The 19817-nt window shown below is 59.5% G+C and overlaps 1 protein-coding gene across 43 annotated transcripts in view; it reads left to right on the top strand.

Annotated features, from left to right (window-relative positions):
- OBSCN (obscurin, cytoskeletal calmodulin and titin-interacting RhoGEF) overlaps nt 1-19817 on the top strand; it is a 170381-nt gene that overhangs the window by 67530 nt on the left and 83034 nt on the right. For 36 of the 43 annotated variants that reach the window (XR_010149907.1, XR_010149905.1, XM_016940307.4 and 33 more), the window contains 23 exons: nt 340-606; nt 820-932; nt 1050-1203; nt 1395-1556; nt 1644-1748; nt 2582-2848; nt 3068-3337; nt 3714-3980; nt 4072-4338; nt 4423-4689; nt 5829-6101; nt 6916-7182; nt 7401-7667; nt 9973-10245; nt 10668-10934; nt 11588-11854; nt 11955-12218; nt 12494-12757; nt 15816-16079; nt 16441-16704; nt 17268-17531; nt 18067-18330; nt 18695-18958. Coding sequence is in view for 41 of the 43 variants with exons in the window: in XM_016940307.4 (XP_016795796.2) it covers nt 340-606; nt 820-932; nt 1050-1203; nt 1395-1556; nt 1644-1748; nt 2582-2848; nt 3068-3337; nt 3714-3980; nt 4072-4338; nt 4423-4689; nt 5829-6101; nt 6916-7182; nt 7401-7667; nt 9973-10245; nt 10668-10934; nt 11588-11854; nt 11955-12218; nt 12494-12757; nt 15816-16079; nt 16441-16704; nt 17268-17531; nt 18067-18330; nt 18695-18958 (5601 nt within the window). In the remaining 2 variants the exon portion in view is untranslated. The remainder of the gene's footprint in view (nt 1-339; nt 607-819; nt 933-1049; nt 1204-1394; nt 1557-1643; nt 1749-2581; nt 2849-3067; nt 3338-3713; nt 3981-4071; nt 4339-4422; nt 4690-5828; nt 6102-6915; nt 7183-7400; nt 7668-9972; nt 10246-10667; nt 10935-11587; nt 11855-11954; nt 12219-12493; nt 12758-15815; nt 16080-16440; nt 16705-17267; nt 17532-18066; nt 18331-18694; nt 18959-19817) is intronic. The other 7 variants (XM_016940343.4, XM_016940334.4, XM_016940325.4 and 4 more) reach the window with 5 other exon arrangements.

Genomic DNA, 19817 nt, shown 5'->3' with positions numbered 1-19817 from the left:
GGTGCTGAGGGGAGGAGGGAGGAGGGGCACTGAGGAAGAGGGAGCGGAAAAGAGAGGAGGGAGGTGGGGCGCTGAGGGGAAGAGAGAGGAGGGAGGTGGGGCACTGAGGGGAGGAGGGAGGAGCGAGGTGGGACACTGAGGGGAGTGGCGGGCCCTCTGGAAGGGGCTTAGGGTTGGGAGAGGGGCAGGTCTCCCGCCCGAGGGGCGAGCGGTGGGGGTAGGCGTGGGGCGGCTTCCCGGCCCTCCCCGAGCTCCTGGGGAAGCCGGCTGTGCCCCAGGGTTCTAAAGGCGGTGGTCTCAGAGCAGCGGCTGACCCGTGACACCGCGTGTGCACCGCAGTGCGCCAGGTACGGCTCGTACGGGGCCTGCAGGCAGTGGAGGCACGGGAGCAGGGCACAGCTACCATGGAGGTGCAGCTGTCGCATGCGGACGTGGAGGGCAGCTGGACTCGTGACGGTCTGCGGCTCCAGCAGGGGCCCACGTGCCACCTGGCTGTGCGGGGCCCCATGCACACCCTCACACTCTCGGGGCTGCGGCCAGAGGATAGTGGCCTTATGGTCTTCAAGGCCGAAGGAGTGCACACGTCGGCGCGGCTCGTGGTCACCGGTACGTTGGGGGGCCGGCAGGGCACAGCACAGAGCACGCCTGCCTGTCCCGAGGGGGCCCCGGGAAGGTCGGTGGGTTCTCTGGGGACCTAGATGAGCCAGCTCCGTATAACTCCGTCCAGCTGGGGCACTGCCCCACCCCTGTCCCTGTCCCCATCCTGAAGGCTCCTCCAAGCCCTTTTTCTCTTCCCACCTCCTCCTTCCTCCTCCCCAGAGCTTCCCGTGAGCTTCAGCCGCCCGCTGCAGGACGTGGTGACCACTGAGAAGGAGAAGGTTACCCTGGAGTGCGAGCTGTCACGTCCTAATGTGGATGTGCGCTGGCTGAAGGTGCCTCCCTGCCGACCCTACTCCGTTGCCTCCTCCCCTCCTCTCATGTGGGCGGGCCCAAGCAGAACCCCAGGGCCGGACCACCTGAGTGCCTGACTGGGCCTCTGCCCTGCACAGGACGGTGTGGAGCTGCGGGCAGGCAAGACGATGGCCATCGCAGCCCAGGGCGCCTGCAGGAGCCTCACCATTTACCGGTGCGAGTTCGCGGATCAGGGAGTGTATGTGTGTGATGCCCATGATGCCCAGAGCTCTGCCTCCGTGAAGGTACAAGGTGAGGGCTGCGTGGGGCATGTGGGGCATGGCAGGTGTGGGCACCTCCTCCTGTCCTCCGTGTCCCCCAGCCAGGGGCTTGGCAGCTCTACTTTCACCTTCACAACCCTTGGCATGCTGGGGCACTGGGTGGGGGGTGCTGGGAGCAGCTCTGTGTGTCCGGGTGTGGCAGGGCCTCCCTTGCCACCCCAGGCCGCAACATCCAGATCGTGAGGCCCCTGGAGGATGTGGAAGTGATGGAGAAGGACGGTGCCACCTTCTCCTGTGAGGTCTCCCACGACGAAGTGCCTGGCCAGTGGTTCTGGGAGGGCAGTAAACTGCGGCCTACTGACAACGTGCGCATCCGCCAGGAAGGTGCGAGGACAGGCGGCTGTAGTGGGCATGGCCCAGCCCCCAGGTCTTCCTCTGCCCCCGCCCATACTGAGCCGCCTTTGTCCCCAGGAAGGACATACACTCTCATCTACCGGAGAGTCCTAGCGGAAGATGCAGGAGAGATCCAATTTGTAGCCGAAAATGCAGAATCGCGAGCCCAGCTCCGAGTGAAGGGTGAGGTGGGGGCTGAGGGGAGGGCGGGGCTGGACGGTGTGCATGTGTGGCCAGCTGGCTCAGCACAGGCCCGGACGCCCCAGGCCCGCTCTCAGGACGAGGACAGCAGGGACTCAAGAGGAGGGAAGGGGGTGTCACCTCCTTGGCAGGAAGATAGGGGCCAGAGAAGCGGCCATGAGGGGCTTCTCCCTTCCTTAAAACAGATCCTGAAGAATTCTCCCTCGGGCTGCAGTGAGTGCTGGAGAGGCCAGGCATGAGGTCCTGTGGGGGAGGCATGGCAGGGGCGGGGGGTTCTACCTGGTGGCAGCGAGGAGGAGGATCAGGGAAAGTGGTGCTGGGGTGGCAGGGAGGGAGGCTCTGCAGACAGGTGGGGTGGGGATGGGCCAGTAGGGCTAATCAGAGGTATGCGGGGAGGAACATGAGTTCCTGGGACTGGGCTAGGGTATGTGGTTATGGTTCGGAAGTGGGGGTTTGGGGAGAGGACTGCAGGGGGTGGGGCTATGTGGGGCAGGACCTACCCTGCTCTTGGTGGGCCAGGACAGCGGGTAGGACCTGGGCGGTGGAAGTGGGAGTGTGGGATATGGGAGGGCAGGGCGGGCAGAGGTGGGTGCATTCCCCTTGCTTGTGGTCTGCTCTGTGGAGCAGGTCCTAGCACAGCTCCAAGGGGGACACTTGGCCTGACCTCCTGCTGGCCCCTGGCGGGCAGACATGGGCTGTTGGGGCCTAGTGGGGTCCAACTGAGGGCCCAAGACCCTCAGTGCCTTGTCGGAGCCTGGGCCTGGGAGCCTGGAGCACCATCTCTGATCCACCCCATGCCCCCACCACGTTCACAGAGCTGCCAGTGACCCTCGTGCGCCCGCTGCGGGACAAGATTGCCATGGAGAAGCACCGCGGTGTGCTGGAGTGTCAGGTGTCCCGGGCCAGCGCCCAGGTGCGGTGGTTCAAGGGCAGTCAGGAGCTGCAGCCCGGGCCCAAGTACGAGCTGGTCAGTGATGGCCTCTACCGCAAGCTGATCATCAGTGATGTCCACACAGAGGACGAGGACACCTACACCTGTGACGCCGGTGATGTCAAGACCAGTGCACAGTTCTTCGTGGAAGGTGCAGGCAGGGAGGGCAGCTCTGCAGGTTGCTTTTGTTGGGGAGAGTCTCCCAGGTCCATGGTTTGCCCTACACTCCTGGAGACGCTGGGTCCGGGCAGCTCAGGAGGATGCTAGCATGCATCTAGCAGGGCGGGGGCTTGTTCCCAGGAAGGAACCCTGCCGGAGGGGCAGCATGTCCTATCCGCGGGATCCGCCAGCGACTGCTCCTCCCCAACAGAGCAATCCATCACCATTGTGCGGGGTCTGCAGGACGTGACAGTGATGGAGCCCGCTCCTGCCTGGTTTGAGTGTGAGACCTCCATCCCCTCAGTGCGGCCACCTAAGTGGCTCCTGGGGAAGACGGTGTTGCAGGCTGGGGGGAACGTGGGCCTGGAGCAGGAGGGCACGGTGCACCGGCTGATGCTGCGGCGGACCTGCTCCACCATGACCGGGCCCGTGCACTTCACCATTGGCAAGTCTCGCTCCTCTGCCCGCCTGGTGGTCTCAGGTGAGCACTCCCACCCCGGTGGGTGGACGTGGGGCAGAGCCACAAGAGGACAAGGTTCAGGGCTGTTGGGAAGCCTGGACAGGGCTGTGGGTGGGTACAGGGCAGGGCCATGGGAGGAGAAGGCTCAGGGCAGTGACAACACAGTTCAGGGCCACAGATGGATATCGCTTAGGGCCAGGGGAGGACACAGTTCAGGACCGCAGAGAACACAGCTCAGGGCCAGGGGAAGACATAGTTCAGGGAATGGTGGACACAGCTCAGGGCCAGGGGCGGACACAGTTCAAGGCCATAGGTGAGCAGGCTCAGGGCTTGGCAGGCAGGGCAGGGTGATTGGTTCCTGTGGTGCCGTGGCCCAGCCTCTCCCCACTCCCTGCAGACATCCCCGTAGTCCTCACACGGCCGTTGGAGCCCAAGACAGGGCGTGAGCTGCAGTCAGTGGTCCTGTCCTGCGACTTCCGGCCAGCCCCCAAGGCTGTGCAGTGGTACAAGGATGACACGCCCCTGTCTCCCTCTGAGAAGTTTAAGATGAGCCTGGAGGGTCAGATGGCTGAGCTGCGCATCCTCCGGCTCATGCCTGCCGATGCTGGTGTCTACCGGTGCCAGGCGGGCAGCGCCCACAGCAGCACTGAGGTCACTGTGGAAGGTGAGGCATGAGGGGCATGGGGCTACTGAGAGGGTTTTGGGGAGGGGTTGCCTGGTGATGTGGACACTGAGGCCTGGTGTGTCTCTTGCAGCGCGGGAGGTGACAGTGACAGGGCCGCTGCAGGATGCAGAGGCCACGGAGGAGGGCTGGGCCAGCTTCTCCTGTGAGCTGTCCCACGAGGATGAGGAGGTCGAGTGGTCGCTCAACGGGATGCCCCTGTACAATGACAGCTTCCATGAGATCTCACACAAGGGCCGGCGCCACACGCTGGTACTGAAGAGCATCCAGCGGGCTGATGCGGGCATAGTACGCGCCTCCTCCCTGAAGGTGTCGACCTCTGCCCGCCTGGAGGTCCGAGGTGAGTCATCCCACGAGTCTTCGGGACTCCCCACTAGGAATGGGACAGGCGCTGGCCTCCCTCACCCTCCTATCCCTCCTGCAGTGAAGCCGGTGGTGTTCCTGAAGGCGCTGGATGACCTGTCCGCAGAGGAGCGCGGCACCCTGGCCCTGCAGTGTGAAGTCTCTAACCCTGAGGCCCATGTGGTGTGGCGCAAAGATGGCGTGCAGCTGGGCCCCAGTGACAAGTATGACTTCCTGCACACGGCAGGCACGCGGGGGCTCGTGGTGCGTGACGTGAGCCCTGAAGACGCCGGCCTGTACACCTGCCACGTGGGCTCCGAGGAGACCCAGGCCCGGGTCAGCGTGCACGGTGTGTGGCTGCAGGCACGGCAGAGCTCAGGGAAGGGAGGCGTGCTGGGTGGGCATGGATGTGGGGCCGGCCACTACCTGGGTGGCCCACATCATTCTCTGAGATTGAAGGGCTGCTCTGCTGAGCCGGGGAGGTCAGGGGAGCCTTCTGGGGGAGCCATGGCTTGATGTGGTCCTGTGAGGCCTGGGTGCAAGCAGGTGGACCCGGGGACAGTGGGTCCCGGAGCCAGAAATTGTCCCCGGAGCCAGGGTTGGAAGCTGTGCTGTCCCTGCCCGCTGGTCCCGACGACATAGCCTGGGGATGTTGCCCTGTACCAGGGGACGTGTCTGCATGGAAGTCATCAGGCCACTATGGGGACACCAATGGGGATAGCCAGGGAGAAGCCGAGATGCCAGGCAGGGGCTGTGAGTAGGCCATATCTCTGTCCTTCACGGGGCCCCAGCAAGGCCCTAAGGCCACTGGGCTGGCAGGGTAGAGCCATCCCTGAACCCAGCCCTGCAGCCTTGGGGGCGTGTGTGCCCTGGAACCTGTCCTGCTTTTCAGGGGAAGTTCCCTCAACTGCAGGGTGGCTACCTGGCCCCCTCTGTGTGTGTGCCCGGTCCCAGTGGCATCCTGGTGTGGGTGACAGGTGGTGTAACCAGCCTGTTTGCTGGTCCTTGACAGTCTTGTAACGAGATGGGAAGGGGCAGGAGGCATGGTGAGTTTGTCCTGGAGCTGGGACTAGCCTGCCTGGAGGCCCCTCATCCGGGGTCCTGTGCCTCCTCTCCTCCCTGTGATGACCATGGGTTCTCCCTCTCCCTGCCACACTGATTGGAGCTCAGATCTGTTGGTTATGCAGATGCCAGGGGACAGCCAGCTCCAGCAGAGGGGCATCTACTCATTGGCTGGTGCAATGTGGCACCCTGTCCCCCAGGGCCTGGCCTCTCCCAGGGTCTGGCACCTCCCAGGGTTTGGTCCCTGTGGGGTCTGGTCCCTCTAAGGAATCCAGCTCCTCCTGGTGTCTGGTCCCTGTGGGCTCTGATCCCTCCTAGGGTCTGGTCCCTTGGGCTCTGATCCCTCCCAGGGTCTGGCCCTTCCTAGGTCTGGCCCAGGGCAGTGCTGTCCTCTTGCCTGGCCTGACAGTCTCTGATGGCCCGCAGATCTGCACGTGGGCATCACCAAGAGGCTGAAGACAATGGAGGTGCTGGAAGGGGAGAGCTGCAGCTTTGAGTGCGTCCTGTCCCATGAGAGCGCCAGCGACCCGGCCATGTGGACAGTCGGTGGGAAGACAGTGAGCAGCTCCAGCCGCTTCCAGGCCACACGTCAGGGCCGAAAATACATCCTGGTGGTCCGGGAGGCTGCACCAAGTGATGCCGGGGAGGTGGTCTTCTCTGTGCGGGGCCTCACCTCCAAGGCCTCACTCATTGTCAGAGGTAGGCAGGGCCTGCCGGACGGGGGCTTATCACCTGGGCTGAGGAGTGGGGACCCTGGGCCTGTCCCCAGGAGTCCAGGAGCTGGGCCCCCTGGCTACAGAAGCTGGTGGGGGGGGGGGCTTTTGGGGCCTGCCTCCCCCAGCTGCTGCAGAGCACCCCTTCTAGAAGCCGCAGGGCCTGAGTCACCTGCTGGATGCTGGGGGCGGTTCTCGAGTGGAATTGGGGTTGCACTCTTTTCTGAGCTCTGATATAGGCCTGGATTCTTTTCCAATCCGTGGTCTGAGTGCCCTGAGCACTTGGTAGCTCCCAGAGCTGTGACTCACAGGGCCAGTCTGGCAGCACTGGCCTGAGGCCCCAGCCACCTGCTCTGCTGACATCACCGCCAGCACCCGAGTTCGCGCCCCTGACGAGCACACTTGGTGCAGCTCGGTGGGGCACACTCAGAGGACGCCAGCGTGGGCCTGAAAGATGCCAGGGGATAAAATTCTGTAGTTTTTGATCTTCCTGCCTCCCAAGTCCCACCGTGGTGACAGTGGGGACACTAACGTTCCAGGACTCTGAAGCTCCTGAGGGCCGAGGTCCCAGAGTTTGGGGGTTGCAGGTTCTATTATCTTGGTCACCAGAGAGTGAATGTTGTCAAACGCTTGTCCTTGCCCCAATCCTGGTCATGGTGGAGGTGGTAGGTTTTGGCTGGGTCTGTGCCTGGGGCTATGGCTGTAGCCCAGATGGTGGCTGGGGCTGTGGCTGCAGTCATCTGTGGCTGGTGCCGTGGCCCTGGCTGTGCTTCAAGGGCAGCTGTCCCTGCTCCCTTCAGAGAGGCCGGCCGCCATCATCAAGCCCCTGGAAGACCAGTGGGTGGCGCCAGGGGAGGACGTGGAGCTGCGCTGTGAGCTGTCACGGGCGGGAACGCCCGTGCACTGGCTGAAGAACAGGAAGGCCATCCGCAAGAGCCAGAAGTATGATGTGGTCTGCGAGGGCACGATGGCCATGCTGGTCATCCGCGGGGCCTCGCTCAAGGACGCGGGCGAGTACACGTGTGAGGTGGAGGCTTCCAAGAGCACAGCCAGCCTCCATGTGGAAGGTAAATGCCGCAGGAGCCCCACACGTGGCCCTGGAGTGGCCTCTCTGCCCTAGCGGGGCACGGGGCCACCCCTGGAGCCTGAGCTGCTCTGTCCCAGGTGGAAGGGCTCAACTCAGGTCCCAGAGCTTCTGCAGCCGGGCCTGGAAGATAACGGGGCCGGCCTGGGGTCTGTGCAGGCCTCACGCCCCACCTATTCTGCCTCCATCTCCCTGCCCCAGAAAAAGCAAACTGCTTCACAGAGGAGCTGACCAATCTGCAGGTGGAGGAGAAAGGCACAGCTGTGTTCACGTGCAAGACGGAGCACCCCGCGGCCACAGTGACCTGGCGCAAGGGCCTCTTGGAGCTACGGGCCTCAGGGAAGCACCAGCCCAGCCAGGAGGGCCTGACCCTGCGGCTCACCATCAGTGCCCTGGAGAAGGCAGACAGCGACACCTATACCTGCGACATTGGCCAGGCCCAGTCCCAGGCCCAGCTCCTAGTGCAAGGTGAGGCGGCCAAGTGTGCTCGGGCCTAGGCTTTGAATGGCACGGAGACTTGGAGGTGGACAGGCCCAGCCTCAGTTTCTTATCATGAGGGTATAGGGGTGCACCCTGGGTGGTCACTGAGGCTCCCCAGCATGGCTGTGAATGAGCTGCTGGTGCTCACTTACTCGTGTGTTTATTTGGTCACTGTGTTTCTCCCACATGCCCCGTGTGCCTGGCCCCCATGCGTAAGCTCAGCGTGTATCTGTACATACAACGTGTCACCCTTATCCCAGAGGGACAGCCTGACTCAGCCGTGCCAGGCAGCCTCAGGTGCTCCCAGGGAAGAACTGATGGTCATTAGGGTTGTCATTGAGAGTTACAGTGGCATTTTAGTCTTTTTCTTGTTGTTTACAACAGAATACCTGAAACTGGGTAATTTATAAAGAAAATAAATTTACCTCTTACAGCTCTGGAGGCTGGGAAGTCCAAGGTCAAGGGGCCACATCTGGTGAGGGCCCTTTTGCTGACAGGGACTCTCTGCAGAGTCCCCAAGGGATGGCACAGGGCATCCCATGGGGAGGGGGCTGAGTGTGCTAGCTTGGGCCTCTCTTCATCTTCTTTTAAAGCCACCACTCATATGGAAGCACTTTAACCCATTAACCTGTTAACCCATTGATCCATGAATGGGTTAATCCATTCCTGCCTTGGACCCAATCCCCTCTTAAAGGCTCCACCTCTTATTATTGCCACATTGGGATTAAGTTTCAACATGAGTTTCCAGGGGGACATTCAGATCATAGTAGGTGGCTGTTCGATCTTACTGTTTGGCTCCACATTTGAGTGGCAGGCAGAGTGAGAGCTGTCATTCTCTCGACTCTGTAGATAAGAAAACTGAAGCTTTAGTGGGTCCGTGGCCAGGGCAAGGTCATCAGGCACATTGGGATCAGAGCAGGCGAGGCCCAGCCCCATCACCACAGCCTTCATTTGGCTCTGAAGTCCCGGGCTGGTGTCCAGAGCTGAGTTTGCAGGAGGTCCCTACTGGGGTCTGACCACAGGGCATTCACAGGGTTCAGTATTTGAAAGGCCCCAGTTGTGATCATCAGAAGTAACGTAAACCAGGAATCATCACTGATTTTTCCTCTCCAATGGATTTGGTGACCCTGGTGAAAGTATTCTGTTAGCACAGTAACGCCCCATGATCTAATAAAGTTGGTACCCAGAGTTAATTTTTAAAAAAGTCATCAAGAGTGAGAGTCATAAGATAACAAAAGATGCTCTTTTAAAGTTTAACATGGCTGGGCTCAGTGGCTCACGCCTGTAATCCCAGCACTTTGGGAGGCTGAGGCAGGTGGATCATGAGGTCAGGAGTTCTAGACCAGCCTGGCCAACATGGTGAAACCCCACCTCTATTAAAAATACAAAATTAGCCAGGCATGGTGGCGCATGCCTGTATTCTCAGCTACTCAGGAGGCTGAGGCAGGAGCGTTGCTTGAACCCGGGAGGCGGAGGTTGCAGTGAGCCAAGATCGCGCCACTGCACTCCAGCCTGGGAGACAGAGTGAGATTCCGTCTCTACAAAAATAAAATAAAATAAAATAAAAATTTAACATATGAGGATGTCGACTGGCCTGGTCTGGGAGTCCAAGCCATTTCCTTGTTTGCCATCCACTGATGGGAGCTCTTCCTCTGTGTGCGTTGCCTGGGCTGGGGTCAGCTTCTTTGAGGTGGAGTTGTGCCTGCAGGACACTCGTGCATGCAGAAGGAATCTGAACGCAGGACCTGTCTCTATATTCATAAACGCTCATCTCTTACCATCCCTAATTCAACAGCCAAAAAACCTTGTTTCTAGGAATTCACATTTCCTATCTTCCAAGCATTTGATTTAAATTTCAACATAAATGTAGCCATTTTTTTTTCACACTCCTGTTTCATCTGTTACTACAAGAGTTAATTTCATGGCACAATTGTAATGATACACACAGCTGTGTAAGCAGGTTTGGGAGCCAACCGCTCCTGGGAGCACAGCTTGGAAAGGGGGCAGGAGTGTGCTCTCCTGGGTTCTCAGCAGGCTGCAGACTCACCCAGCAAGCCTTGCAGAAGGACCTCCAAGGTGCAGAGAGGTGGGCTCGGGGCTCCGAGTGGCCCTCAAACAAGTATCTTTGGACCATTCAAGCTCTGACCCACTTACTGTTTCCAGAGTTCTGTCCCTGCAAACTTGTTAAAACACAGCCACCTTGCTCTGTCCTGGGGAGCGTCTGTCCTGGGGAGCACTGCTGGCCAAGCCTGCCCAGGACGGTGGGGCCCCTGAGCAGTCTGTGCCTTTGCAGGCCGGAGAGTGCACATCATCGAGGACCTGGAGGATGTGGATGTGCAGGAGGGCTCCTCGGCCACCTTCCGTTGCCGGATCTCCCCGGCCAACTACGAGCCTGTGCACTGGTTCCTGGACAAGACACCCCTGCATGTCAACGAGCTCAATGAGATCGATGCCCAGCCTGGGGGCTACCACGTGCTGACCCTGCGGCAGCTGGCGCTCAAGGACTCGGGCACCATCTACTTTGAGGCGGGTGACCAGCGGGCCTCGGCCGCCCTGCGGGTCACTGGTGGGTTGCATGCCCGCATTGCACATGTTGCTCAGAGCTGCAGACAGGTGGAGAGGTGGATGGCAGCTCAGCCATGTGCCCAGTATCCCTGGGCTCACAGAGAAAGCACCATTGGCTTACTGTGGGGTGGGGGCTCGGAAGGCTGAATTGGGCTCTTTCAGGATGGATGCTTCTGCATGGTTTGCAGAACTGTGCTTGGCGTGGCCCGGGCCAGGCTGCATCCCCACTGGGGCAGGAGCTGCACGGAGCCTGCCCTGTTCCCTCTGCAGCCTTTTGCGTGGCCCCAGCGTGAGGGTGGCTGGTGGGTGCTGAGCCAGGGTGTTGCCTGGTCTGCAGCGAGACCCAGGGTTTCTCGCCGTTGGCCCCTCCAGTGGCAGCACGACAGGATCCCACATGCTCCTGCTTCTCTCTCTGTCCCCTAGAGAAGCCAAGCGTCTTCTCCTGGGAGCTCACAGATGCCACCATCACAGAGGGTGAGGACTTGACCCTGGTGTGCGAGACCAGCACCTGCGACATTCCTGTGTGCTGGACCAAGGATGGGAAGACCCTGCGGGGGTCTGCCCGGTGCCAGCTGAGCCATGAGGGCCACCGGGCCCAGCTGCTCATCACTGGGGCCACCCTGCAGGACAGTGGACGCTACAAGTGTGAGGCTGGGGGCGCCTGCAGCAGCTCCATTGTCAGGGTGCATGGTGAGCCCCAGCAGCCCCAAAGCCCAGCCACAGGCCAGGTGCCTATAGCTCTCTTCTCAGGCAGCACCGTCTTCAGGGCAGGGCATGTGCGCCCACAAGGAGCCCAAGGCAGGAGCACCCAGGCTCCCGTACATCCTGTATGGGGCACCCATGGCTCCCCATGTCCTTCCTGGCTCTCCCTGGCACCTTGTCCACCCTGCTCGGCTTCCGCCCTGGCCTCTGCCACCTGCAGGAGCCGCCCCGCAGAGCTGTCTCCTCTGCGTCCCTGAGGGGACGTCCCTCTGTGCATGCCTGTGTCCCTGACCTCCCATCTTAGGAGGTGCCAGCCACAGTGGCTTAGGGCCCACCGTGACCTCATTTGACCTTACTTTCCTCATCACAGCCACGCTTTGAGGTCTGGGCTAGGGCTTCCAACTGTGAATTTGGCGGGCACAGGTCCCTGACACCCCACCCTTCTGTTCTCCTGCTTGGTTCACCCTTTCTATCCCTCACCCTCAGACCTGCCCCTTTCCAGAAGTCTCAAGGTCGCTGCCACAGGCCCCAAAGGAGAAGGGGGACCCTGCAGCTGATGTCCCCAGCCCTCCACCACCTATAGGGGACCCCTAGTGGACTTCAGTTGGGGGAGGGCAAGCTGAGCCTGTGCCTGTCTGCAGCGCGGCCAGTGCGGTTCCAGGAGGCCCTGAAGGACCTGGAGGTGCTGGAGGGTGGTGCTGCCACACTGCGCTGTGTGCTGTCATCTGTGGCTGCGCCCGTGAAGTGGTGCTTTGGAAACAACGTCCTGAGGCCAGGTGACAAATACAGCCTACGCCAGGAGGGTGCCATGCTGGAGCTGGTGGTCCGGAACCTCCGGCCGCAGGACAGCGGGCGGTACTCATGCTCCTTCGGGGACCAGACTACTTCTGCCACCCTCACAGTGACTGGTAAGTGTCTCTGTCCACCCTGCCCATGTGGCCCAAAGATGCCTCTTCCTCCAACGCAGGGGAGCAAAGACGATGCTCTCTGTGTCTGACTTTCCTGCAGCCCTGCCTGCCCAGTTCATCGGGAAACTGAGAAACAAGGAGGCCACAGAAGGGGCCACGGCCACGCTGCGGTGTGAGCTGAGCAAGGCAGCCCCTGTGGAGTGGAGAAAGGGGTCCGAGACCCTCAGAGATGGGGACAGATACTGTCTGAGGCAGGACGGGGCCATGTGTGAGCTGCAGATCCGTGGCCTGGCCATGGTGGATGCCGCGGAGTACTCGTGTGTGTGTGGAGAGGAGAGGACCTCAGCCTCACTCACCATCAGGCGTAAGACCGTGTATCCAGAGCCGTGTCCGGTGTCCAATTTTTTACCTCTGCTGTCAGTCGTACCCATTCTACCGCACATCACGGAATCCCTTCCAGCTTTCTGGGCTGTGGAAGGAACCAGGAGAACCCGGCATTTGCAGCCAGACTCCCACCCTCGAGGCACCCTGGGACCTGTCCTGTGGGAGTCTGTCTTATCCTCCGTCTTGCCATGGCCTGTCCCCTTGTGCTTCCCAGAATCTGATCTCCTCCATGTCTGTCTGTCCATCTCTCCCCAGCCATGCCTGCCCACTTCATAGGAAGACTGAGACACCAAGAGAGCACAGAAGGGGCCACAGCCACGCTGCGGTGTGAGCTGAGCAAGGCGGCCCCCGTGGAGTGGAGGAAGGGGCGTGAGAGCCTCAGAGATGGGGACAGACACAGCCTGAGGCAGGACGGGGCTGTGTGCGAGCTGCAGATCTGTGGCCTGGCTATGGCAGATGCTGGGGAGTACTCCTGTGTGTGTGGGGAGGAGAGGACCTCTGCCACTCTCACCGTGAAGGGTAATGACTGCTCCTGGCCACGTGCATGGGTGGCTATGTCTGAGCGGGTGTGCACATTCCTGCTTTGTGCTCACGTCTGCGCTGTGGCCTTCCCTGTCTTTCTGCGTGTGGTTCCTTCATTCCTTCAGTAGGGATTCCCCACACCTGCTGCGTATTACCCGTCTCAGGAGCAGGAAGACAGCAGAGAAGAGAGGGCTGTTTGAGCCCTACAGAGTTGTAGGCAGAGACAGAGGATGTGGGGAGAACCAAATCATTACAAAAGTGAGATCACAGATCTTCTCCAGGGTAAACACTAGGAAGGCAGGAAGGCAATCAGGAGGAGCCCCAGAAGCGGAACACAGACGGGAGTGGGGGGATGGCAGGTGGGCTGGAGTGCACAGCCAGGAAGGGGAGGGTCCATTGTGAGGAGGAGAGAGGCAGGGTGACTGTGGGGAGGAGGTGATGGGGGTGACTGTGGAGAGGAGGTGATGAGGGGTGACTGTGGGGAGGAGGTGATGGGGGTGACTGTGGGGAGGAGGTGACGGGGGTGACTGTGGGGAGGAGGTGATGGGGGTGACTGTGGGGAGGAGGTGATGGGGGTGACTGTGGGGAGGAGCAGCCACAGTGACTCTTTGTGTGTCAGGCAAGCAGAGCCGCTGTGTGGAGTGGCAGGAGGGGCCCAAGACAATCTGAGATGGAGGCTTTGACCAGGACAGAACGTCCGGAGCCCTGTGGTCCGCCTACGGCAGATCTAGGGTGTCCTCACGTGTGGGTGGTGGGAGTGGATCTCAGCCATGGCTGGGTCCCCTAGGGACGTGAGACTGCAGAACTCGCCCTGGGCCCTGAACCTCTCAGTCACAGCAAGGAGAGGATTCTAGCCTCAAGCCACCAGTGTTCTCAGCAGAAGGGGCAGAGCCCTGCAGGCCTGGCCTTGTGTGTCTGTGGAGCCGGGACCCATGGCCCGGTGTGGCTGGTGGCGTGGTCTGGCGTGTTCAGGTGCTCGGGGCCTTGAAGGGCCTGGCTCACTTCCGTCAGGGAAAGCACATGGCATAAAGCCAGCCCAGGTGGAGGGCTCGGGCACCTTACAGGGAATGCAGGGAAGGACTCTCCCAAGCTCAAGGGCCTTCTCGCCCAGGACTGGTGGGCTCCCCTCACACCACAAGGAGCGATCCCTCAGCCAGTGAAGGGGCAGGTTCTGGGGGCCAGGCACAGCCATCTGGATGCCAGTGCCTGAAGCAGGTAGCTCCGGTCACAGGCACAAGTGTTGTAGACCTTTGTGGAGAGGCCGGGCCTCCATGCACCTCCAGTGGTGTCAACAGAGCACAGACAGCTTCCAAGGCATGGAGGCACCACACTACCAGGCTTGCCAGGACACCCCAGAGGGGCATAGACTTCGGGCCCTGTCACATGGCTGTGTAGCATGTTGGAGAGACACAGAGACCACAGGGGCCTGGGGGCTAATCTGTGTCCTCCTCAGACCGGTGGCTGAAGAGCAGATGACCAGAGTGGACCCCTGCCGGCTGCCTGAGGCAGTTGCTTCCAGAAGTGGGCGAGTTCCGGGGAAGCTTCAGGTGGTGGGTGCCCTGCTGGACCCCCTCTGATGCCTGCTAAGAGGGCACCCTTGCATGCTGGAAGTTTCCACCGGACCCTGAAGCCCCAAGGATGCTCCGAGCTGCAGTTCCCCAGGGGGCGTCCAGGGGATGAAGCTGAGCACTCTGAGGCTCCAGTCTCCATCTGGTGGGCTGGGAAGCCACCCAGCCTCAGTGCACAGGAGACAGTGGCCCTCGTCTGTCCCTGTGATCCATGGCTGTCTCCTGCATGCAGGGCATGTCCGGGTGGACGGTTCCTTCATGTATTCAGTTGGTTGTTTCTTATCTGCTGGACCCATGCACCAGGGCACCTGCTGCGTGGGGTTCCTGCTTGCATCATGAACACAGGGTGACAGTCAAGGTGGAGGGCGGCACCCTCCTCTCTCCCAGCAGCAGGCTCCTTACTCCCTGTCTGCCCTGGGCTCTGGCCGCAGGAGCAGCAGGAACTGATGAGAAGCAGGAGCCTGGATGATTTCGTGGGAGATTTTTAGGCAGCTGATTTTGTGTCTTTTTCCTCCAGCTATTCATCAAGATCATGAGGCTGGGTGTGGTGGCTCACACCTGTAAACCCAGCACTTTGGGAGGCCAAGGCAGGAGGATCATTTGAGCGCAGGAGTTTCAGGCCAACCTGGGCAACCCAGGGAGACCCTATCTCTACAAAAAATATAAAAATTAGCTGGTTGTGGTGGTGTGCACCTGTGGTCCCAGCTACTCAGGTGGGAGGATTGGTTGAGGCCAGAAGTTTGAGGCTGCAGTGAGCTGTGATGGCACCACTGCACTCCAGCCTAGGCGACACACTGAGACCCTGTCTGAAAAAGAAAAAAAAAATTATGAAGGAGCTATGAAATAGGGAGCCACAGAATGAGGCCAGGGCCACAGTATAGTGTGAGCCACCAGGCTGGTCTTGGGCCCTTGAGCATGATGACAAATTCAGTCTGAGCCAGGATGGGCTACAGAAGACCCTGGGGATGGGGAGATCTGGTTTGGTTCCGTTTCTGCCTCCCCATCTCATGGGTCCTGTGGCCACTGCATGTGTCTGCCATCATCTTGGGGTCCCTGCTAGGATTCCAGCTCCTCTGTGTCCTGAGCGGCTTTCCCCTGCGTGTCCATGGCCAGTCTGTTCTCTGTTCCCAGGGCACTGTTTCACGTCCACATGTCCATGCTTTAATTCCTAGTTTCCTCCAGAGCGGGAGTGTGTCCTTGCTGAGTGTCCCCAGGTGTCTCCAGAGGGCCTCATGGTTTTTATGTCCTCTCCAGCCTTGCCAGCCAGGTTCATAGAAAGTATGAGGCCTGAGGATGCCTCAAAAGGGGCCATACCATGGTGCTAGTGGGCTGGACCGTGGGAAGCCGCAGTGCACAGCCTGTACTCAGCATGCCCCAGGAGCAGCCCATGTTCAGATGGCTTCCCTGTCTTCTCAGTGTTGTCCATGTCCTGTCTCTTCTGTGGGCTCAGAGGGTGTGACTGTGGCCATCTCTTTCTGATCCCTCAGCCCTGCCAGCCAAGTTCACAGAGGGTCTGAGGAATGAAGAGGCCATGGAAGGGGCCACAGCCATGTTGTGGTGTGAACTGAGCAAGGTGGCCCCTGTGGAGTGGAGGAAGGGGCCCGAGAACCTCAGAGATGGGGACAGATACATCCTGAGGCAGGAGGGGACCAGGTGTAAGCTGCAGATCTGTGGCCTGGCCATGGCGGACGCCGGGGAGTACTTGTGTGTGTGCGGGCAGGAGAGGACCTCAGCCACGCTCACCATCAGGGGTAAAGATCATGTGTGGCCTTGTGGACCCGTGGCTTGGTGTCTACATGTCACTGAGTCATCCTCATCTTCCAATGTGGCACAGCCCCTGTGGCAATCCCGGGGTTGTCTTTTCTCCAACTGAGGTCCTCCGGTTGTCTCCCGCCTACTCTTCTTGTCCAGGAGGTGTCCTCATGCTCATGTTCATCCCTTTGTGTTCTCTGTTCTTCCTGGGCCATTTGCTTCCTCCCCATGTGAATGTTTATTTGCTCCTTCACATGTGGTCCTTTGGTGGTTTGTGTGGCTCCTTGTGGGTGTCCATGTCCTGTCCACAGAGTCTTCCAGACAGTCTGATGATCTCAGCGACTGCTTGGTCCTTCCCAGCTCTGCCTGCCAGGTTCATAGAAGATGTGAAAAACCAGGAGGCCAGAGAAGGGTCCACGGCTGTGCTGCAGTGTGAGCTGAACAGTGCAGCCCCTGTGGAGTGGAGGAAGGGGTCTGAGACCCTTAGAGATGGGGACAGATACAGCCTGAGGCAGGACGGGACCAAATGTGAGCTGCAGATTCGTGGCCTGGCCATGGCAGACACTGGGGAGTACTTGTGTGTGTGCGGGCAGGAGAGGACCTCGGCTATGCTCACCGTCAGGGGTAAAAGCCACATGTGGCCAAGGAGAGCCATCTTCTGGTGTCCATGTACTGATGTCATGCCGTCTGTCTGTACTCACCCCATGTGCTCTCCCTGCATCTGTGCCACCCTGTTCCCATCACTCTGCAGAGTCCCTTCCAGCCTCTAGAGCTATTGTGGGAACCAGGAGAAACTGGCCTTGCAGCCAGCTTCCACCCCATGTGCCTCCAAAGATGGGCTCCATCATGTTGTCCTGTTGGCTTCTGCACCTTGTCCTTCATGCTGTCCTGTCCTCCCCCCACAGAGTGCTCCAGAGACTCTCACGGTCCTCATGTGTGTCTGACATACTCTGGCTCTGGCAGCCAGAGTTACATAAAGTGTGAGGACTCAGGAGGCCATGGAAGGAGCCACAGCTACAGCGCTGACAGGCTGGAGCATGGGAAGCCCCAGTCCACAGCCTGTGCTCAGCACACCCCACATGTGGCCTGTGTCCAGTTGGGTTCTGTGTCTTTGTGCCATCCATGTTCTATATCTTCCATGTTCTCAGAGAGCATGATTGTGTTCATATATTCTAACCCTCCCCCAGCTCTACCCATCAAGTTCACAGAGGGTCTGAGGAACGAAGAGGCCACAGAAGGGGCAACGGCCATGCTGCGGTGTGAGCTGAGCAAGATGGCCCCCGTGGAGTGGTGGAAGGGGCATGAGATCCTCAGAGATGGAGACAGACACAGCCTGAGGCAGGACGGGGCCAGGTGTGAGCTGCAGATCCGCGGCCTCGTGGCAGAGGACGCTGGGGAGTACCTGTGCATGTGCGGGAAGGAGAGGACCTCAGCCATGCTCACCGTCACGGGTAAAGGCCACATGCAGCCAAGCAGCACCATGCTCTCATGTCCACGTGTTGACTTGACGCCATCCATCTCTGCCCATGCTGCGTTCTCTCCCCATGTCTGTGCCTGCCTGTGTAACTGCACGAGCTTCTTCCAGCCTCCAGGGCTGTTGTAGGAAGCAGGAGGAAGCAGCCTCTCTAGCGGGCTCCCACTGTGTGCCTCCGAGGACTCTGTCAACATTGTCACGTTGGATTCTGTGTCTTCCATCCTGTCACATTCTTTCCCCTGATGTTCTCCATGTGTTTCTGACCCTCTCTGGGCCTGGGTGCCAGAGATTCCTATAAAGCCTGAGATGTGAGGAGGCCACAGGAGGGGCCATGGCCATGTGCTGTACAGTCTGTACTGAGGCAAGTCCCAGTCCACAGCCTGTGCTCAGCACACCCCCATGCGGCCTGTGCCAAGTTGGGTTCTGTGTCTTGTCTCTGCCATCCATGTCCTTCCTATCTCTTCCAGGTACTCAGAGAATTTGATTATATCTGTGTCTTTTGACCTCCCCAGCCATGCCTTCCAAGTTCATAGAGGGTCTGAGGAATGAAGAGGCCACAGAAGGGGACACGGCCACGCTGCGGTGTGAGCTGAGCAAGGCGGCACCGGTGGAGTGGAGGAAGGGGCATGAGACCCTCAGAGACGGGGACAGACACAGCCTGAGGCAGGACGGGTCCAGGTGTGAGCTGCAGATCCGTGGCCTGGCTGTGGTGGATGCCGGGGAGTACTCGTGTGTGTGCGGGCAGGAGAGGACCTCAGCCACACTCACTGTCAGGGGTAAAGATCGTGTGTAGCTATGTGGACCATGGCTTGGTGTCTACACATCTCTGTGTCACCACCTTCTGCCTTCAAATGTGGCATGGTTCTGTGGCAACCCCATGGTTGTCTGTCCTTTAACCAGGGTCCTCTGGGCATCTCCCTCCTCCCTTCTTATCCAGGAGGTGTTCTCATGCTCATGTCCTTCTCCTTTTGTGTTCTCTGTTCCTCTGGGGCCATTTGCTTCCTCCCCATGTGTACGTTTGTTTGCTCTTTCACGTGTGGTCCTTTGATGGTTTATGTGGCTTCTTGTGGGTGACCATGTCTCGTCCACAGAGTCCTCCAGATGGTCTGATAATCACAATGACTGCTTGGTCCTTCCCAGCCCTGCCTGCCAGATTCATAGAAGATGTGAAAAACCAGGAGGCCAGAGAAGGGGCCACGGCCATGCTGCAATGTGAGCTGAGCAAGGCGGCCCCTGTGGAGTGGAGGAAGGGGTCTGAGACCCTCAGAGGTGGGGACAGATACAGCCTGAGGCAGGATGGGACCAGATGTGAGCTGCAGATTCGTGGCCTGTCCGTGGCAGACGCTGGGGAGTACTCGTGTGTGTGCGGGCAGGAGAGGACCTCGGCCACACTCACCATCAGGGGTAAACACCACATGTGGCCACCTGAGTGATTCCTGTCTCCTCCCACCTAACCCACATGATCTGTGCTCTCCCAGTGCCTCTTGATGTCATTGCCATCTCATTCAGTCACTCCCCTGTGTGACACATCCCACAAATGCACTTGGAACCCACTTGGATGACCTAATCTAGGGCCTGGGAATATGCACCTCAGGGGTGAATAGGGCAGGGACCCAAAGGAGAGCCCCACAGACAGACGTCAGGGTCCAGGAGAGCTGTCTGGGGCCACTGGCATCTTGCTGGGGCTTGCACATGTGCACGGGCTCTGGGGCCCCAGGCCTAGAGGTGAGGGCCTGTGTTTCTGCTGATGGACATGCACAGTAGGGTTGGGGGCTCACCGAGGAGGTGGTCAGGCCAGGCCCCACTAAATCTGCTGAGAGTGTTTGAGTGGTTCTTGTGGTCATGCCAGGCTCCTGAAGGACTGCTGCCTTTATCTGCTCGGCAGACACAGCAGAGCACTGCATCTGGGTAACTTCACAGCAGATATTTATTTTCTCAGACTTCTGGAGTCTGAAATTCCAAGATCAAGGAGTCACTCGGTTGGTTTCTCCTTAGGCCTCTTCTCTTGGCTTGTAGATACTCTGGTCATATTGGATTGGGCCCATCATAACAACCTCATTTTACCTTTCAAAGATACTATTTCAATACAGTGACATTGTGAAGTACTAGGGGTTAGGATTTCAACATACATGGATTTGGTGAGGGGACTCAATTCAGACCATGACATTCTGCCCTCTGGCTTCCCACAATTAATTACCGTCTAACATGCAAAATACACTTACTCCTTCCTAACAGCCCGTAATCTTAACCCATTCCAGCATCA

The sequence above is a fragment of the Pan troglodytes genome, chromosome 1 (assembly GCF_028858775.2).
Source record: "Pan troglodytes isolate AG18354 chromosome 1, NHGRI_mPanTro3-v2.0_pri, whole genome shotgun sequence".
NCBI classification, from domain to species: domain Eukaryota; kingdom Metazoa; phylum Chordata; class Mammalia; order Primates; family Hominidae; genus Pan; species Pan troglodytes.
This window is presented reverse-complemented; position numbering and strand designations above follow the sequence as displayed.